The 22031-nt window shown below is 38.4% G+C and overlaps 1 protein-coding gene across 1 annotated transcript; it reads left to right on the top strand.

Moving 5' to 3' along the window:
* Positions 1 to 832: 832 nt before the first annotated feature.
* Positions 833 to 4071, top strand: LOC115731779 (glycine--tRNA ligase, mitochondrial 1-like). The gene is made up of 8 exons (XM_030662456.2): positions 833 to 1237; positions 1384 to 1501; positions 1705 to 1899; positions 1985 to 2209; positions 2678 to 2737; positions 2862 to 2942; positions 3040 to 3445; positions 3737 to 4071. The coding sequence occupies exons 1-8, from the start codon at positions 876 to 878 to the stop codon at positions 3985 to 3987; spliced, it is 1698 nt and encodes a 565-aa protein (XP_030518316.2). The 5' UTR covers positions 833 to 875; the 3' UTR covers positions 3988 to 4071.
* Positions 4072 to 22031: the final 17960 nt, after the last annotated feature.

The raw sequence follows: 22031 nt of genomic DNA, 5'->3' as shown, positions 1-22031 counted from the left end.
TAATTAAGTTTTTTTTTGTCGAAACACAATTAAGTTCAAGCACATATGATCTTATGAAAGATATTATTTTATTTTAACAATATTATTTTATTTTATATTTCCTTGCTTGTGCGTAACTGTCCAAAACCCAAAACCCCTCGGATAAACCCTAACACCCGTATCTTATTATTTAGTTCTTCCCCAGCCATTGCCTGGAGGACTCAATTTGAATGGCACCCATCCTCGCCTTCCTCCTCTTGACCGAACTCGTCCACGACCTCTCCCGTGATGGACCGCACCGAGGACTCCCTCCGCAAATCCCTCGCCGCTGACGCGAAGGCCGCCGTCGATGCGCAGGGTGTCGATCTCCCGCTTCGGCGCATTGCTGGCCTCCATGGCTTGGATGGCGTCGCGGCGATCGCCGAGCTCAAAGACTTCAAGATCGATGAGGTCAGCATAGAGGAGCAGCCCCAGGCCACCGTATCCGGCATCCTCACCGGGGAGGCGTTCCGTCGGTGCGTAGCCAACACACTCGAGCGCCACCTGTTCTACGTTCCCTCGTTCGAGATTTACGGGGGTGTCGCCGGGCTCTACGACTATGGCCAGCCCGGCATTAACGTGGAGTTGAACGTCTTGGCGCTCTGGCGTCAGGTTAGTCATCGATTTGTGTTGACTTGGCGTGAATAGCATTAGATGCTTTAGCCGGTAATAGCTTGTCCACTCATTCTTTTGTTATCCTGGCTTTTTACATGTCAAAGATTAGATGATAATCTTTAAGTACTTGTTTGACTATCATCCTTAAAAAAAATCGATTTTCTTGACTATCAAGTTACTCTAGTTCTAACTATGTTACTTTTGTTTGTTTCTATTATTAGCATTTTGTTCTCGAGGAGCACATGACCGAGGTTCGCTGCTCCTGTATCACACCGGAGAATGTCCTTAAGGCGTCCGGTCACGTGGACAAGTTTACTGACCTTATGGTGAAGGATGAGGAAACTGGGACTTGCTATCGAGCTGACCATCTGCTCAAAGATTTCTGTAATGAGAAGCTCCGGAAGGATTTGAGCATTAGCGCAGAGAAGGCCGTGGAGCTAAAGCATGTACTTGCAACTCTGGATGATCTCTCTGCTGATGAATTGTGTGCCAAGATAAAAGAATATGGCATCACAGCTCCGGACACCAAAAATCCTCTTTCCGATCCATATCCATTCAACTTGATGTTTCAAACGTCCATAGGCCCATCTGGTTTGCTCTCTGGGTAAGTAGCAACAATGGATGTCACACTTGGCATGGTGTAGACTCCAAGCGAATCAACTTCCTTTTTCAAGAATGTTATTTTAGCTTGTGGTTTTACTGTCTTTGTGATTTGCTGTAGTTTTTTTGTTTACCTTCAATATACTGTAGGTACATGCGACCTGAAACTGCACAAGGCATCTTTGTGAATTTCAAAAAGCCGTATTGTGTGAGCAGCAATAAACTCCCCTTTGCTGCCGCTCAGATTGGTCAGGCTTTCAGAAATGAGGTTGTGAACATTCTTTCTAATTATTCGAAATCGTGCTTGTTCACATGCTTGGCTCGACTTAAGACTGCATTTACTTGTGCTTGTCTTGCTAGTCAATGGCTTAAAACGTGGCCTCCAATGCTGTAGTAGAGATGTTTTCATTATCTCCAATGTGTCCTTATGTTTTAATCTAGAATTGATTCTAATGCTTTTCACACGTGTAGATTTCTCCTCGCCAAGGTCTTCTGAGTGCTCGTGAGTTCACTCTCGCTCAGATCGAGCATTTTGTTGATCCAGAAAAAAAATCCCATGAAAAGTTTTCTGAAGTTGCAGATTTGGAAGTTCTCATGTTCCCAAGGGAACGACAAATGTCTGGCCAATCTGCTATTAAAACTCGGCTTGGTGAAGCAGTTTCAATGGTTAGCTTGAATCGTCTTTTGGACATGATTTTTCTTTCCCTAACTTGTTCACTTTGACTCTCACAGTTTCAGCGTTCATTTTTAGGGAACTGTTAACAATGAGACCCTCGGCTACTTCATTGGGAGAGCATATCTATTTTTAACTCGCCTTGGCATAGACAAGGATCGCCTGCGGTTTAGGCAGCATCTTGCAAACGAAATGGCTCACTACACAGTAGATTGTTGGGATGCTGAAATTGAGTGTTCCTATGGTTGGATCGAGTGCGTTGGTATTGTGGATAGGTCAGCATATGATTTACGAGCACATACGGTAAGAGTCATATTGCCCTCTTTCAAGGTGCATGTTTAGGAATACTGGACGAAACAGCTGCATCTTTTGTTATCTCAATAAGTGAAATGGTTTTATGCTATGGTCCTCTTGAGTCCTTTTGAAATCATTGCAGAATTTCTGTTTCTAATTTTTAGGTAGCAGGAGCAAAATTATGGAATGTGCATTATAAGCTGCCAACATGCCTAAGAAACGAATAAAATTTACTTTTTTCTTCTTCCTTATTACTTCTTTCTTCAGTGTCCGTGTATAGTATGGTGTATGACGGATGACATATGTTACCCGTTGTTGCACAATTATATTCTTTTGTCTAATTTACTGTTTGAAGCAAAACATTATCCGGCACATTTAGAAGGGCTTGGAAACTGGATAAGAGGAAGTTTAGAGATGTATTATGTTCCGCTAATTACAGAGGCATCTAGTTGGAGTGGTGATTGTATCATTTGACAGGAGAAAAGTGGAGTTGCTCTTGTTGCACATGAAAAATTTGCTGAACCCAGAGAAGTGGAGGTAATTCTCCAGACTAGTTAAGTTTTGCTGGCTATTCTTGAAGTACATGGAGCAGGTTTCTGCCCTTTATTTGCGGATGCTTGAGTTTGCTATTATGACTTGACTAATTGAAGTATCGACGCAGAAATTAGCGATTGCTCCAAACGAGAAGGAACTAGGTCTTGCCTTCAAGGGAAATCAAAGGATGGTGGTTGAATCTCTGGAGGTACATGCTGGAGGGTTACTTGGTTTTTGCTCTTTTGCTAAGTATATCAAGAACCTCTTCCTTTACTTAATGCTTGCATTCGTCTCGCTAATACCAGGCAATGGGTGAAGAGGAAGCTTTGCATTTGAAGGCTGCTTTAGAATCCAAAGGAGAGGCTGAATTTCTCGTATGCACAATGGGGAAGAGCGTGATAATCAAGGATACCATGGTCAAGATTTCTAAGCAGAAGATAAAGGAACATCAGAGGGTGTTTACGCCGTCTGTTATCGAACCGTCTTTTGGCATCGGACGCATAATATACTGCCTTTACGAGCATTCTTTCTATACAAGGCCCAGCAAAGCGGGGGATGAACAGCTAAAGGTGTTCCGCTTCCATCCACTTGTAGCACCTATCAAATGTACAGTTTTCCCATTGATACAGAAGTCAGAATACGAGTCGGTTGCCCGACGAATTAGCAAGTCGCTAACTGCTGCTGGCGTTTCGCACAAGATTGACATCACAGGTACTTATTCAATAAAGAATTTAGGTTCATAGATGTAAATGCTGACTTTTGTACATACTTGCATGAAGCCCTATAACTTGTGGAATTTGCCAAGGAATGATTTGTGGAATTTGCTAAGGTATGCATGTCAGGTTTACAGATTTTGAATAATTCACAAATATCATATACGAGAACTTGTTTTGTTATGGAGCTGCTGTATATTTGGGTTGAGATCTACTTTCTCATCCTTGGTGAAAGCACCAAAGTTACATTGGATGATCATATGCTACTGCGCCCTGGCTATGTTTACAGGCAACAGCATAGGGAAGAAGTATGCGAGAGCCGACGAACTTGGAGTGCCCTTTGCGATCACCGTCGATTCACAAGTTGAGGTGACCATCCGAGAGAGGGACAGCAGAGATCAAGTTCGAGTAAGTGCGTGGGAAGCGGCCTCGGTTGCGAAGGAGTTGATCGATGGGCACAGGACATGGTCCGATCTCACATCTGCATCTACTATGCACGACGGAAAGAAATTTACCTCTTGTTTTTGTGGACGGTATTAGAGGAGTTGAGTTGCTGAAATCATTGTTTACTTAACTTTACATCAGTTAGAATCAAACAAATCATATAATTAGTCACATATTTGGTGTGTTGGTGCGGTGGAGCCGGCGAGGAAGGTGTTTGACGAAATGCGCGAGCGAGATAATAACATGTTTAGGCCCATGATTTGCGTTGAACAGTCAACTTGGAAGTATAAATCTTTATTGTTGTAAACATGTTGCGTGAGTTTTTTTTTTTTTTTTGCTCCCTCTGGGATATATTTATCCGAAATTAATATTTGTCTCACAAAAAATCCCGAAATGGTATTCTTGACACATTTATCTCTAAAATTAATTTCCATTTCACTTGGTGAAGTTAATATTAATTTATTGTCTTGGTAGGTTAAATGGAGGTAAGATTATTATTTCCAAATTATTGTACTACCATTGCATTAATGCATAGTTGAAGTTGACATGGAAAAACTCATTATTTCGTTGCCGACTTACTTATAATCAACCGGTCGAAATAATTTGCGGATACCCATTTGATTATTCTTCAATTGCGGAAACAGGCTTAAGGATTTGGTCATCAACTGAGAATTTAAGACTAGATCTTAGTAAATTAATAGTTGGAGATTTCGAAAAGGTCCAAACAAGTCTCGAGCTCGCAATTGATAGAATTCAAGAGTTGAAAGCCTTGCATGATTCCCACGTCTTATATTTAGCCATTTGCCACCCCTTATTTTTTATGCTTGAATTTCACGAACTCATTAGCTCAAAATCTTATCGTGACTTTTTTAAAATCTTAAAATCCTCAATCAACTAAAATGAAACTTGAGTACTCAATTTAGCCATTGACCAAAATAATCCATTTTCCACATTTTTGTCCCTAACTTTCTCCTATTTAAACACGAAAACCAAGCAATGAGGAAACTTCAGGCTAATGGGGACAATGTTGATTATACCATATTTTCTCTTCGTGGCATTCAAACATATTCTTGCCTCTATTTAAGGAACGACAATCTTAAATGACATACTCAAGAGCCATATTTGGAGAAGATTGTTATAGTATACGTGCATAAATTAAGCTTATATTATTTTTAAATTTTTATCAGGTGAGTTAGTAGTGTAACAAATAATTTAGGAAACATTTATCCAAAAAATCTTAAACCCGATGTGTAGTGACCAATTTTGTCTTTAAAGTTTTTAGTTTGATCGGTTTGGTCCTAAACTTTTGACAATCTTCCAATAAAGTCCTTCTCATTTATTTTGATCAAAAATAACTGGCGTAGCAATTCAATTAACACCGAGCGGCTTACGATGCACAGCCACTGCTGAAGTGGATGATTTTCGCAATTCTTTTTTAATTATATGAATGGTTTACTTTCTTTTATTTTTTAAATTTTTTTTCTTATTTCCCTTTGTTGGTTGCCAAGGCCTCAACCTACCAGTTGTTAGCGAGAGTCATGATGCCCTTGTCAACCATTGCCTGGCCTCGATCGGCCTTAGAGGGCCTCAGTGCTCAAAGGAGGAAAATAGGAAAAAAAGGCAAAAATCAACCAGTATTGATTGGCATACATGTCACAATTTCCAATCAATTTTAATCAACGAATATACAAGGAAATTATCAAGATAATTATAATTAAATCGACCAAATTGTAAAATTTAGAGATGAATTAGCTGTCGGCTGTACAGTAAGTTTACGACTTTTTAAATAATTATTCTCGTAAATTACACAATTATCAATGAATTATTAATATGTTGGAGCATTCGATTACACAACTGGTTTCAAGCATACCCGTCACTCATCCAACACAGGGGGCTTATAATTTTTCCTTAATTTGACTAACGGTCCAATCCGTCAATATGGAAATCATCATAATTTCCAATAAAAATCGCAAGAATCCAAAGAATTATCTCCGCCACTCATCTTTCCAAAACCCTAACATCAGATATTTATTTTTCCCTCAGCATCGCCGGAACTCGCATGCCACCACCACCACCACCATTTTCTTCGTCTTCGCTCCTCACCAGGCTCGCCTCATCAGCTCCCCTCGCCTCTCTTTTCTCCACCTCTCGCCTCTTCTCTCCCCTTCCTCCTTCCCCGACCTCCTCCCCCGCGATGGACTGCGCCGCCGCCGACGACTCCCTCCGCAAGGCCCTTGCCGACAGGCAGGCCGCCGTCGACGCCCAGGGCAACGCCGTCCGCGCCCTCAAGGCCGGCAAGGCGCCGAAGCCGGAGATCGACGCCGCCATCGCGGAGCTCAACCGCCTCAAGATCGATAAGGCCGGCGTACAGAAGCAGCTCCAGGCCGCCGTCTCAGGCGCCGGCGGCGGCGAGGGAGCCCTCACCAGGGAGGCGTTCCGTCGGCTCGTCGCCAACACGCTCGAGCGCCGCCTGTTCTACATTCCGTCGTTCAAGATTTACGGGGGCGTCGCCGGGCTCTACGACTACGGCCCGCCCGGCTGCGAGGTCAAGTCGAACGTGTTGGCCTTCTGGCGTCAGGTTGGTCATGGATACGAGTTGGAATTGGAGATGCTTTAGCCGGAATAGTTTGTCCTTGTGAATTGGAGATGCTTTAGCCGGAATAGTATATTAATATCTAATTGTCTACTTATAAACTCAAAATTCATGACAATTATGATTTGATTCAGGTTCAAGATAGTAAACCTCATATGGCTAAAATTACCCATATTAACATCCTCATTCGAAACTCTCGTAATGGTGGGCAATCCCAAATTTCGAATAAGCTTTATTTATCAGGTTGAAGAATCACGCTTTCGGCCAAGCCCCCACCATAAGGCCTGCCAAATCCCACAGGGGCTTAATTGAGCAGAATTTCGTCCCAGGGATCAAATCGCAAAAACCCAAAAGTCGGGGGCTATTTCGTCATATACGAAAGTCGTGAAACCCTGGATTTGCGTATTTAAGCATGTTGATGCCTCATTATTAAAGGTCGGCCACTATTACTTAGAAAATACACGTGAGAAACACGAAAGAGTGAGCCTCTCAGTTGAGACTTCCTTCGATGTGGCCGGTCCCGGTCAAGCCTGCCGCCACTCGCTTATTTGGTAATTTATGTGTAACATTTTGTTGTTGTTTACTGTTCAAGCTTAATAGATTGGGAATCACATAAGCAAATTTCGTTAACTTGAATTAACAAAAGGACGACATTAGATAATTTTATATAGTTTAAGGACTAGACTGAACATTTAATAATAGTTCAAGGACCATATTATATATATTAAAAATTTCAGGTACAAAAGTGAACATTGAATCAAAATTCATGAATCTTTTTTGTCATTTTTCATAAACAAAGATCGCTTGACCTTTTTATGGGGTCTCTAGTGTTTTCTTACACAAGCTCTATGAATCGAGTGATACGTGAGAGGAAAATAAAGTTAACTTGGCTCACTAACATATGCCCCGGATGGCATTAGTCCTAGTGTGACTCCAGGATTGCTTCCTCAACCAGCACGTACAAAAACATGATTTGCGCAATAAGAAGGACAACATACAATAATGCAAATGGAAACTTTGTACAATGGCGGATACAGTAACTTGCGGTTAAATTGTTGAAAGCTTTAAAGTAGAAATAATTTATATAATAATAAAGACTTTGTAGTCTCGTTGTCTTTGTCTCTTTGATGGCTTGACCGGACGGGTCTTGACGGCATGACTTAGAAAAGATTGAGTGCCTTCCCGTTGTCAATCAAGACCAAGAGATCCATTTTATTATGTTCATCTGAACCCATGTTGGAAATTGTGACGAACTATGTCAATTTATAATCGTGCTTTTGTCATGCAGAATAGGAATTCAGTCATACCAAAAAGCTTCAATTAATGTAAGATTATGGAAAACAGGAGCTTAGCCGATTTAGTGGGAGGATTTGCGGACCAAAGGACTATGCTTTGGTTTGTGCACGAAGTAGATGAAGACTATTGATGTTTCTAACGACAATTTCAATGGTCACACATCCAATCAATTTCGGTGAGACCAAAATTTCCAAAACTTTGTAATACTTGATGGGAAATTATAAAATTAATACATTTATAATCTGAATATGATATTGTATAATCATATTTTCTATATATAAAGGGCAGTTGACATGTTATATCATTGATTGGCTAAATAAAGGATATCAAACTAGTTAAGAATTGAAGTAATTAATTTCAACAAAAAGTGTAACTCACAATGTGCTTTTACACCTGTATAATTAGTCTTAATTCGAAAAGACTTGACAAATGAGCTGGAGACCGTGGTTGTATTGAAATTACGTACGCATGTGTAGTTTAAACAAAAGTACGAGTGTTATGTACTAACGGAGGCTTTGAGCTGCTATGTAAACTGAAAATAGAGCAGTTGGAGTCATTTTCCTCCGCAACGAACTGAATAAATGAGCCAACCCAACATGATAGATTTTACATTGCGATTGTTATAGACAGGACTTATGGAAATAAATGCATAAATTATGATTTTTATGGAGTTAAACGTTTACGTATGAAAAATACACCGTCGTTAAGAGATGAAACCATAGATTATGGCGTGAATTGTACTATTTAAATGGTCTATGGTGAGTAGAACTAATGTCGAAGGAGTAAGGAGAGTGCTTGGGCGTTTGTTATAGTGAAAATGATTTTAGATTTAGTACGTTGATATGGGGAGGTTTCTGAGGCCTATTTCTGGGGAGAACTGGGCAACGATTTGCTAAGAACGTCACCTGTCTAGGATCTATTTCTTCCTCAAAATTAAACCGATCAAAATCGATTCAACCCCGGCAACAACCAACGGTATACTTCAGCAATACATCTCGACATAAGTAAATATAATGCTAAAATGTTAAGGAGAGAAGGAAACAATAACACCAAGATTTTTACGTGGGAAACTCAATGGGGGAAAAATCATAGAATGCTAAAAAAAACTTTCAATAATAACCGAAAATAGTAGGATACACAAAATTTCTTCTTAGTCATACATTGGAGGCTCAAAATCAATAATATAACAACACTTTATCACCTTGAAGGTGGATTAGCACAAATGAAGCAAGAAAATCTAACTACGATTACGAGAGTCAATTTGGAGAAGGTTTCAATGAACAAAACCGATCAACTCTTAGGTCTCGATCTCATGAACAACGAGAAAATTGTCAAAAAAATCTTAAACCTTTTGCACTTTTATCAATTTAGTCCTAAATTTTTTAAGTTTTTCGATTCAGCCATAAACCTTTTCATCTTGCCTAAGTCAGTCCTATTGGCCAGAAATTGCTCACTTGAACACTAGCCATCTTATGTGATTCCGCCGGCGATGACGTACATAATTTTTAATAATATTTTTTTGAATATTTTTATTTATTTATTTTATTTTTTGTTCTTTCTTTTTCCTTTTATGTTTCATATCACCCGACTATCACCTGGCCTAAGGATTGGGCCGCCCTCTCTTGATTGGGCCAAGGCGGCTCTCGCCCACCCACGAAAGGGCGTCCCTCTCCCTCAACAGCCTGGGGCGACCCTCGCTTGACGCCGGCAGAGGTTGAGGCTAGGCCGGAGGAAAAAAAGAAAGGAAAAAGTAAAAAGTAAAAGAATGAAAATATTTTAAAAAAATTAAAATATTATTAAAAACAATTCTTGTTAGCATTCGCGTGCCATGTAAGACGGTCAATGTCCACGTAAGTGAATTTCGATTAATAAGACTGAATTGGTAAATTATGGAAAAATTTAGAACCAAATTGATAAATTAAAAAAATTTAGAATTAAATTTACGTAAGTTTGAAAGGTTTACCACTTTTTGACAATTTCGCCGCGAACGCCGGATCTTCCCTGAAGCCGCTGTCTTTTTGGCTCTTCTGCTTTGCGGGCGCTCTCTCTCTTTCTTCTTTTACTTTTTGACTTTTTGACTTCCTTTACTTTTATTTATGTTTGTTTTTTTTTTGTCCAATACGTTTATTTATGCTAGCTGGCCTCGTAAAGAGGCGGACCCTACCACCGCCCATCCACTTTCGAGAGCTTTCTTACTTGTAAAAGACGCTTGGTAGAATTATCATGTGTTTTTAACTCTGAGTCCATGACGCATATGGCATTTCCATCGTAATGTTCGCGGCTCCCCTTTACTGAACATAGAATACTAATAGCGTATCTATGTAGAATGTGTCACTCATAATCTGCTTACAAACTAAAAATTCAGGGTAATTAGATTTGATTTGGGCTCGGGATCGAAAACCTCGTATGGCTAGATTTGCCCATATGATATATGAACATCCGCACTTGAAACCGTCGTAGTGTGGTGATTGTGCTAGCCTATGTGTCAAATCCGGGGCAGGGTTTTCTAAGAAATTGATTATACTTTTCCAAATGAAAATGATTAAAAAAAATGAAACTAATTTCTTCCATATATTAAGAAACATAGTTGAAGAAAATTAATGAAGACACTCATTCAATTAAACAGATTAGAATACAAGTAGCCCTTTCACATAATTTAAAACAGACAAGTTTCACTTAATGGCGTCCTTATAACAATTACACACAAATTACATCCACAGAGAATGCTTGATAAATTCAGTGTCTTTGGCGTTGTGTCCCCCGCAGGATTCAAATGATACAATGTCGTTGTGGCCCTCTTTCTTCAAGGCTGCTCTCTTTCTTTCGATTTGATTATAAAATCCCAAAAAAGAGGACTCTTGCTTTTGTCCTATAAAATAAGACGTGTATGTCTAATGCAAATTGAACCGACCAATTGAGCTGCGTTCGGACGAGCCTAGTCGCCCGTATGGTAAAAATTGGAACATTGTTTCGCACTAGTAACATGTTATCAAAACACGTATGCAATAGAATTTTGACTGGTAAACAAGTGTAAAGTTGGTGAATCGCTCTATTTAAAGTAGATAAGTTTTAAAAAGAGCTAACAAATTTAAATCGTTGCTAAGAAAGATAGATAAAAGTTTGTATGAGGAGTTGATAAATTAAAATATGAAAAACGAAAAACGTCCATAAGTTCTTCGAATGAGGATCGATAAACCAAAACTAGATGGTAAGAGAATAATCTAATAATATCCAAAGTAGAAATGAGATTTGATAAGAGCAAATTAGAACTGTTAATTAGCCATGCTAACATATGCCGGTGATCTTTGAAAAGAGTCAGTAAATTAAGGGATAGCTAATCAAGGCAAATAAATGTTAATAACTAAACAGAAAATTAAGCAAATTAAGAAAGAGCGATTAAACTTTGGCAATTCCCATGAAACTTGGTAATGCAAAACAAATTGGTAATTCAATAGACAAAATTTAGCAAATTACTCTAATTTGGGTAGAAAATTTCATGTAATAGATAGTAAAATCGAAACGTTAGTAAACTATGCAAATAAAATTTGGTAAGTTGGTACAAAAATCAATAATTTACAAAATGTAAAACAATTGATAATTGCATAAAAATCTTGATAAGTTACCAGCATGTTTTTTTTTCCCTTTTTTGGTCGAAAAGTTACCAGCACGTTTTGTGGAGAAACTAGTCGCATGCCATTCTTTTTTAATGACGGTTTCTTTTCCTCTTACCAATGTCAAAAAGCCTCTCGTTGCCATTTTAATTGGGGAAAATTGAATTTAGATACGAGATTAGTTATCTAGTCCAAAAGGCATATATGAGATCCCAGTACATGAAAGATCTAAAAGGTTCTTCCAACGTAACTCGGCCAAAAAAATTAAGACACATGCTGAAACAATAAAATCGTTCATATTTGGCGTCCGAAACAATTTTTACAGAAACAATAATGAAACAAAGCGTAGCTTTCCACATTTGAATCAATTTCCTAAAACGAATTAATTTTGCAAAGTTTTTCCTTCCTTTTCCTGTAAAGAAACGTTTGTTTGTTTGTTTTTTTTTTTGGTAACACGAGGGTGTTATATCGCTGGTCTTTTTTTTTTTTTTTTTGTCGGAAGGAAATAACTTCATAGCGAAAACTCAAGAGTCATTACATGAAAAGCCCAACGAGGGGGCATCAAAACAAAGCAAATTCCATAAACTTTGAGGAGGTCTAGATAACCAAGATAAAGGCACATTATTAGAACAGTGGGTTTTGGCTAACCAGTCGGCTACTTCGTTGGCTTTTCTATCACAATGCGCCACTGATACATTATTCATCCGGGCCAATAAGTGTTGGGCTTCACCTATCTGACTTTCTGCTTCCCAGCTTAACTCCCCTACTGCATTGACCGCACTCACCAAAGTATAGCAGTCGGACTCCACTAATATCTGCATTTTCTTCTCTCTCCTCGACTTCAGAAAATTCAGACCGTGTACTAAGGCTTGTGCTTCTGCAACAATCGGCGAGAAAGGAGGGATTATCTCTACGAATCCATCAAGCAGAGCACCTTTCGAGTCCCGAAGAACACCGGCGATAGCTCCGTTCACTGTGTCGTTGCCGATGGAGGCATCAATGTTAAAATGAAAAACCTTCGAACAATAAGCCCAGGGACCCAATTACCTAAAATTTCTCACCGAGTTTCTTCTTTGAGTTTATATCGTAGAACTTATAAATAAAAGGAGGATTACTTTTTTGTTGATAGACAATGAAGGTTACTTTTAGTTTTTACAACAAGAGTTAATACCACGAAAAATCCCAAGCTAATAGCCTGTGATAAATTTATCCCAAACTAATATTTTGACCATAAAAAATTTCAAATTGATATACTTGTGACGAATTTACTCTTGTTAGTTTTTTGTTAAATTTTATCGTTAAATCACCGAGTTAGATGATATGTGGTAGTTGACGGGTGTACTGTTTTGAAATTTTTACCCTACGTTTATCATAGAAACACCAGTTTGGGATTTTTCATAGTATTAACCAAATTTAATAAAAATTAACGTATGATAATTTTAGCATAAGTGACCAGCTTGGGATTTTTCCCGGTCAAAACATTTGTTGAGGTAATTTGGCATAAGTATATCATTTTGGAGTTTTTTGTAATCAAAATATTAATTTGAAGTAAATTTACTAATTTGAAATTTTTCATGGTATTAACCCATCATAATACTAGTCATTTCGTGATAACGTATTTCTGGAGGTCATACGCTGACAATAGCTAGTCTTAGAAGTTCGCAGTACTGTCAGCATCTCTCTTTCTTCAGTTTTGTTTGTCGTCCTCCTTTTACCACCCTTTTGGCAACGATTAAAGATGATACTCGTTTTCGGTTGATTTTGATGGGTCGACCATTTGGCTGGTCTTGGAAGGCATGACTTGGAAAGTTTGGAGTCGTCCTTTAGGAAGTCATGATGGACAGTGATCAGACACAGACCTCAACGATATTTATTAGTGACCCTTTTCTTGGTGAATCAAAGACCATTATCCACATGATCAAAGCAAATACTTGTCCTCAGGTCCTAAAGAACCTATGGCTTCTCATAATGGCCTTGTGTCTTCTTTCTTATTGGCAATCTTTGTTAATCAAGTAACCGAATTCGGTCATTCCAGTGCTTCGACCAATGTAAGCTGCATTGGTGCAGAGAGAGAAGCTCTTTTGAAGTTCAAGCATGGTCTCATTGATCCTTCGAGTCGCCTGTCATCATGGACCGGAGAGGAATGTTGCAAGTGGGAAGGAGTGGAATGCGACAAGAAGACCGGTCATGTCCTGAAGCTCGATCTTCATAATCCATGTACTGAAGAGATCTATTTTGACATTTTCGTACCTTCAGATAAGTGTAGGCTGGGAGGTAACATAGTTCCTTCTTTGACTGAATTAAAATATCTGAAGTATCTGGACCTCAGTGTGAACAACTTTGCAACACGGAGAATCCCAATGTTCTTTGCGTCTCTTCAGAAACTGGAGTATCTTAACCTCTCATATGCAGATTTTGAGGGAGATATTCCTAGGCAGCTCAATAACCTTTCAAAATTGCAGTATTTGGATCTTAGTAGTGACTTTGGTTTGGGTTTTTTAACCTCAAACGACCATGAGTGGGTGTCGAAATTATCTTCCTTGCAATTCTTGCACATGTCCGGTGTTCCCCTTAAGCAAGCCAAAGATTGGTTTGGTTCCATTAGCATGCTAGCATCTTTGCAATCTTTAGTATTGAGCTTCTGTGGATTGCGAGATATTTCTAGCTCTTTGCGGGCCAATTTCACCTCTCTTAGATTTCTTGATATCGGTTCCAATTTGTTAAATTCTTCCATCCCGCCCTGGATGTACAACTTGAGCAAGCTAGAACATATTGATTTGTCAGCAAACTTGGGTATCAAAGGCCCTTTTCCCATGGCAATCATCGAGAATAATCAAAGGCTTGCCTTCTTTGACGTGTCTCAAAATTGGATACAAGGAGAACTTCCAGAAAACACGAGTCGTCTTTGCAAATTGCAAGTGCTACAACTAAGCCGTAACTACTTCAGTGGGAATATCTCCAGAATTTTAGATGGTTGTCTCGGTTGTGTGCAAAATAAGTTGAAGATCTTTGATGCTTCTTACAATGATTTTGGTGGTCACTTACCAAATCAATTCGCAGATTTCAAAGAACTAGAATACCTTGATCTTTCATGGAATTCAATTTCTGGTTCTATTCCGGCCAATTTGGGGGACCTATCATCTCTAAGGAGGTTGGGTATAAGCAATAACAAAGTGAGGGGGGCCATTCCAGAGAGCATTGGGCGGCTATCGAATCTAAAAGAGCTTTATTTTGAGCATAATTTATTGTCTGGAGTTGTTGGCGAACTTCAGTTTAAAAATCTCAAAACCTTGCAAATGTTAGACATTTCCTCCAACAAGCTCATATTAAATGTGGGCTCTACCTGAGTCCCACCATTCCAAGCTCGAGAGATAGATTTATCATATTGTAAAGTGGGACCTGAATTTCCAAGGTGGCTTCAAACACAGAAGAACCTTACCATTTTGATGATGTCAAATGCTAGCATCTCTAATGATATTCCTGATTGGCTCTACCATGTTTCCTCTAACATTGAACATTTGGATATCTCAAGCAACATGCTTAGAGGCTAGGTTCATCAAGATATCGGAGAAAAGATGCCTTGGTTAAAACAACTAAGGCTTTGGGGCAATAATCTCACTGGTAGCATTCCGAGTTCTCTGTGTAAGTTGAATAATTGGGATGAAATTAATCTCTCAAAGAACCAATTGTCTGGGAGACTTCCTCGATGTCGGGGAGCATCACAACCGTTGGGAGTTTTTTCATTTGGAGATAACAAGTTAAATGGTCAGATTCCGAAATCTTTGTGCCATCTTCATCAATTATTCGTTCTTAGCCTACAGAGGAATGGCTTCAGTGGAGCAATCCCAAATTGTTTGTCAAATCTACCGCTGATGATGATCCTTGATCTCAGCGACAATGAATTTACAGGTAGGTTACCTCCATTTGGGAAACATTCTCACTCGTTGCAAGTAATCAATTTAGAGAAAAATCACTTTGGTGGAGGCATTCCTCCACAACTTTGCCAGCTTAGCTATCTCCATTTCTTGAGCCTAGCATAGAATAACATTTCTGGACCCATTACTAATTGTTTTGTTGGCTTCTTGTCTATGTTTCATTACAAGGGTCATTTCGGAAATTGACAGTTTATTAACGGTCTCTATTTCATGGTTAACACAAAGGGAACCAGCCAAATTTATGGAAATTCGCTTTTGTACTTCTTCTCAATTGATCTCTCAACAAACATGTTGGATGGGCAGATACCAGAAGAGTTCAGTAGGTTCGTTGCACTTCAAAATCTGAACCTCTCTCAGAATAGTTTGAGTGGACACATCCCCTCAAACTTTGGTGACTTGAAAAACTTGGAATCTCTTGATCTTTCCAGAAACAAACTGTCAGGTACAATTCCTCCTGATATGACCAACATAGACTTCCTTAGTCATCTCAATCTGTCTTTCAACAGACTCTCTGGCCCTATTCCGTTTGGTAATCATCTGCGAACTGTGGACGATGAATCTGTTTATCTACGGACTTTGTGGAGTTCCTCTTTCCAAGATTTGTCCCGGAGATGAGCCCCCCAGTAGTGACAGTGGTGATAATTCGAGTGAAGATAAGCCTAGCGAAGGCAATTTGGATATCCGCAATTGGTTCTACGCAGGATTGGGACCGGGTTTTACAGTGGGATTTCTGGGATTCTGTAGCATCTTGCACTTCAAGCGATCTTGGAGGGTCTCTTACTTTCGAGCGATGGATAGGACCATCGAGAAATTCTCAATGACAGCGATGATCGCCATGCTTTGGTTCAAGAGAACATTTGTACAACGCGAATAGGAGCTTGTTCGGCAGGTAAAACTGGCCTCTTTCCTGCTAACCAATCTCTTGCATTTTATCTGTGTTGAAGCCATTATTAATTGTTTTTGGCTTGTGTAACAGAAAAGTGAAGAGCTGGAGAAACTTGCCCAACTTTGAGGAAGTGCTGTGCGTTATCATATGGAGAAACAGAATGTGTGTTTAGTATTCAGCTTATCTTTTTCTTCTCTCGTATTTGTTTAGTATGTGGAAGGTTGATTATGTTGAGTTGCGTTGACCGGTCAACTTGGAAGGAACTTCTGTGGAAGATCCATTCTTCTTTTGTTTGATGAAACTCCATCTTACAATTCTCAAGAGCTTCACCGTGGTATCAGTTTTACTTAATGAAGTTTGTTATAAATGTTAGTGAGTGTTGGGCTCTTGCTTTCAACATTCAAGAGAGTCTCATGTACAGTCGCAAAGTGGGACCAGAATTTCCAAACTGGTTTCAAACACGGAATTGTTTCAACATTAGACGTGTCATATGCAAATATCTCAGATGAAATTCTCGGTTGGCTACCCGACCCTTTGATTGAAGCTCCATTCTTGCCAGATGAATCATGTTTTTTCGACTATTCTTCTGAAGATGCAACGCAAAATTATTATAGAAAAGAAGTGCTATGTATATACTTTGATTCTTCGCAAATCAAGGACTTGAAAGGAATTTGTAAGAACAATGGTCACGAACGAAATCGTCATTTGGATTTGACGTGGCTTTATTACTTTCCGCCATTGCCTCAGGCATGAATAGATTCCAATAGGCAAACTACCCTCATTATACAACTCGGTCTTCTGAGCTTTCTTAGTTAAAACCTGCTAATGGGGAATGAGTTCAGCTAACTATTTGAGAAGAAACAAGTATAATGAGGTGGATTCCCAACGGTCACAACATCTGCATTAATGAAAATCTTACTATTAGAGTAATTAAATACTACATATAGCGCATTCATCTAAAAGATTAAGCTTTTAAAACAGTTGTCAGTGATCTCACAAAATTTCAAATGGCATTAGAGCTGGAAGAACTAATTGATCACTCGAGCAATCAAACAAAAACAGCAGCAGTTAGTGGCCCCAAATTGTAGCGGAAACAGACAAAAGATCGATAACACTTCGTTCTTGTTTTAGTCTACAAAATAATTGCATATGTATTTCAATTAGTGGAAACAGAAAAAAGATCGAGGGGATGCTATTTCGAAGATGCTTCAGCCTCTCTACATGTCAATTTCACTTATCTTAGATTCCTTGATTTGCGTGAAAACTCCATAATTACATTTATCCCTCCTCAGTTTCAAAACTTCGGCAAACCTCGAACATCCTGATCTAAGTTATAATGATCTCCAAGGCATATTCTCCACTATCATCCTTGAAATAGACTAGAAGGTGAACTCCTGGAAAGCTTGAGCATTTTCTTCAATTTGCAAGTATTAAGCTTGCTTGATGACCAATTTAGTGGGACGATTTTCGACACCATTGACGGTGCTTTGATTCGTGGATGGAGTAACCTGAAAAATATGGATGTTGCCTTCAAGAATTCCAGTGGTCACCTATTCAATCAATTTGGAAATTTCAAAGATCTCGAATTTCTTGATCGTTCGTGGAACTGGATTTCAGGTCCTATTCATTCTAGTGTGAGCCAGCTATCATCTTCGATAAAGTTGTTCCTCTATTCTAAAAAGTTGAGGGGGAACGTTCTAGAAACTATTGGGTGATTATCCAATCTAGAGGTGATGCACATTGATAACAATCAATTGGATGGAGTTGTCGGTGAACTTCACTGTGCAAATCTCACCAGCTTGATTGTACTATATTTTCTTTAAATGGGCTTGTTAATAAATATCAGCACATCTTGGGTTCCTCCTTTCCAAATTCAAGAGATTGTCATGTCAAGTAGTAAAGTAGGACCGAAATTCCTAGACTGGCTTGAAAGACCAAGGTACATTGTGGTATTGTACATGCAAAATGCTAGCATCTAAGATGAAGTTTCCAATTGGCTACCCAATGTTTTAGCTAACATTATGGAGTTGGATCTCTTGAGCAATATGCTCAAAGGCAACATATCCAGAATTATTGGAAAGATTATGCCACCGTTGATGCAAGCGTCGCGTTATGATAAAAACCTCGGTGGTGACAACAAATACAAAATGTTAAATATCTTATTACAAAACATTTGAATTTTTAAAAAATGAAAAGAAATTGGTACACAATTCACGAAAGGAATGTACGATAAAATGTGAAAAAGATACATATGTTTCAAGATTTATCTTTTTAAGAAACTTGTTGAGTAAGAAAATTTCATATTAATATTAAAGCATTCCGAATACTGCTTACATCAACTGTATTACCGCTATTGCTGGTGACTAACCAAATAGTAGATTCTGCAATTGATTCCATTTGAACCAATGAAGTAAATGATTGACCCATGATATGATCCGAAGAATTGCGTGAATCTAGTCTCGTGGGCTTATTTTGTTAGATTCTTGATTGAGAAAGCACTGCCCAAGAGTGTCTTTAGCGAATGCATTCACGAGGCCAGCCCCCGATGGCCAAAAACCAATCCTCACTCTTGAAGCCTAAATGCCATTTTTTTAAATATAGCTCAAGGCAATATCGAATAGTCTAACTGATCGTTAAAATAAAGCTATAGACAAAATGAATAATATCCTGAATAAACATGCACGTCATAATATATTCTGAATAATGTTGTCACAAGATTTCTCCTTTGCCTTTATATCGTACAATTTATTACTAATCTTGATGTTGCTTAAATAAAAGTAGCGTTACCATTATTCTATAACAATATGACGATTAGTACACCCACTTTAATTTTCACAATACTAGTCATTTTGTGACAAATTGAGGTGGGGTGGATGGTGGACACCGGCAATAGCAAATTTATGGAGATCATGCAGTGACAATAGCCAGTCTCAGTGCTGTCAGCATCCCTCTATCTTCACTTTTGTTTACCGTCCTCCTTTGTTATTACAAAGATTAAGGATTAAAGACTAGACCTGTTAAAATGAATAATAAATCATTTCGTAATTCATATTTGATGAGCTAAATTGTTATATGGATTGATTATATTTAAAATGAATTTAAACATAATATTAGAGTTAAATGGGTCGTGAATGGGCTAAAGTACACTACAATGCCAAAATTTATGTACGACGCTCACTTTAGTGTCAATACTTTTAAAATGATCACTTAATTGTCAAATTTTTCTAAAAATGCTTACTTCAATGCCAACTTTGATCTGAGCTTATGTGACATGCCGGAAATCCAACGTGGCCTATTTTTTGGGCTGACATGGCTTGCCAGAGATGGCACTGAAATAAGTATTTTTTTTTTAAATTGACACTTAATTGATCGTTTTTAAAAAAATTAGCATTTAAGTGGTCGTTTTGAAAGTTTTGGCGTTAAAGTAAGCGACAAATACAAGTTTTAGCGCTTGTAATGTACTTAAGCCGTCGTAAATGGGTTTATAACTTACTTAGACCCAATCCACCTCTATGACTCTCTCTTTGTTCTCTCTTGCCCTAACTTGATCTCGTGCTCTCTCACTTTTCACACTCACATCAGCTTGGGTATGAGTTTTTCAAAATTGAATTAAATATGGAAGCGATTTAGGAATATATAAGTATGGGTTACTAGATTTGCATTGTAATAAATGGGTTAAATAAGTCTGACTCTAACTCAAATTCGATCCAATGCACATAGTTGTGGTTCAACAGATGATACATGTTTTGGGTTGGTTTTGATGGGATGACCATTTGGCGGGTCTCGGAAGGCATGACTTGAAAAGTTAAGGTCTGTCCATTCAGGAAGTCATGATGATAGTTATCCGAAAATGACCTCAGCAATTTTTTATAGTGACTCTTTTCTGGGGTCAATCAACGACCCATATCGACATGATTGAAGTTGGTAAATTAATGGAACATTGTTTCGCGCCGATAACATATAAACAGAACAGGATTTTGATTGGTAAATATGTGAAAAGTTGGTGAGTCGCTCTAGTTAAAGTTGATAATTTTAAGCACAGTCGAAAAATTTAACGCGTTGCTAAGAAAGATAGAAGTTTATAAATAATATGAAAAATTGGTAAATTGATAAAACAAAAAAAAAATCATTGCGTACTTCAAATGAAAATTGATAATCCAAAACTAAATGGTAATAAAATGACTTAGTAATGTCTAAACTAGAAATGAGAGTTGATAATAAAAAAATAGAGACTCATGCTAACTTAGACAGGCAATCTCTGAAAGGAGTTAATAAATTTATACAAGTCAGTAACTTACTAGAAAATTAACTAAATTAAAAAAGTACCATTAAATGTTGGCAAATTAAAAAAGAACCATTAAATGTTGGCAACTCAATGAAAGTTGGTAAGTTAATCTGACAAAAGTTTTAGACCAAAAAAAAAAAATCTGACAAAAGCTGGTAAATTACTCTAATTTAGATTGAAAATTTCATGTAAGACTCAGTAAATTTGAAAGTTAGTAAACCATGCAAATAAAAGTTGGTAAGTTAGTGTCAAAATCAGTAATTTGCAAACCGTAAAAGAATGGATAATTTCATAAAAAAATCTTGATAAATCACCAACATTTTACATGGAAAAGAAAAAAGTCGCAAGTCTTTTCTTTTACTATTGACACTTACCAATGTTAAAAAGACTTTCTTGCCATTTTAATCACGGAAGATCGAATGTGGATATGAGAATAGTTATATAGGTCCAAAAGGCATGTGTGAGATCAAGGTCATGAAATATCTAATTCCAACGTAACTTTGCCCAAAAAAAAAATTAGGATACATTCTGGAACAATAAAATCGTTCATTGGCATGCGGAACAGTTTTTACGTAAACAATAATGGAAAAAAAAAACGCAACTTTCATTTGAATAAATTTCCTAAAGCGAATTAATTTTTCGCCATTCGAATGGAGAGATTTTCTTTTTCCTTTTTTCCAAAAATAAATGCAGAGACCGAGCTGCATCATCCCTCTTTCTTCATTTCTGTTTGCCGTCCTCCTTTGATACGCGCTTTGGGTTGATTTTCATGGGTCGACCGTTTGGCGGGTCTTGGAAGGCTTTGACTTGGAAAGTTGGAGTCGTGGTGGACTGTGACCAGAAAATGACCTCCACCATATATTGTGGTGACTCTTTTCTGGGCGAATCATAGACCATTACCCCAACACTTGTTCTCAGGTCCTAAAGAACCGTTGGCGTCTTACGATGGCTTTGCGTCTGCCTTCTTATGCGCAATCTTTTTCGTTCAAGTATTCGGATTCGATCATGCTTTGACCAATGTAAGCTGTATTGGTGCGGAGAGAGAAGCTCTCTTGAAGTTCAAGCATAGTCTCACTGATCCTTCGAAACGCCTGTAGTCATGGATTGGAGAGGAATGTTACAAATGGGAAGGAGTCGAATGCTACGAGAAGACCGATCATGTCCTAAAGCTCGATCTTCACAATCCATATACTGAAGAGACCTATATTGACGTCTTCGCACCTTCAGATAAATGCAGGCTGGGAGACAACGTAGTTCCTTGTTTAACTGAGTTGAAGTATTTGAAGTATCTAGACCTCAGTGTCAACAGCTTTTAAACTGAAAAATCCCAACGTCCTTTGCTTCTCTTAAGGAATTGGAATATCTTGACCTCTCAAATGCAGGTTTTGAGGGAGATATTCCTAGGCAGGTCAATAATATTTCAAAACTACTGTACTTGGATCTTAGTATTGACTTTGATTTGGGTTATTTAACCTCGAACGACCTCGATTGGGTGTCCAAATTATCTTCCTTGCAATTCTTGTACGTGACAGGT

This window comes from Rhodamnia argentea, chromosome 5 (assembly GCF_020921035.1).
Source record: "Rhodamnia argentea isolate NSW1041297 chromosome 5, ASM2092103v1, whole genome shotgun sequence".
Taxonomy (NCBI): domain Eukaryota; kingdom Viridiplantae; phylum Streptophyta; class Magnoliopsida; order Myrtales; family Myrtaceae; genus Rhodamnia; species Rhodamnia argentea.
This window is presented reverse-complemented; position numbering and strand designations above follow the sequence as displayed.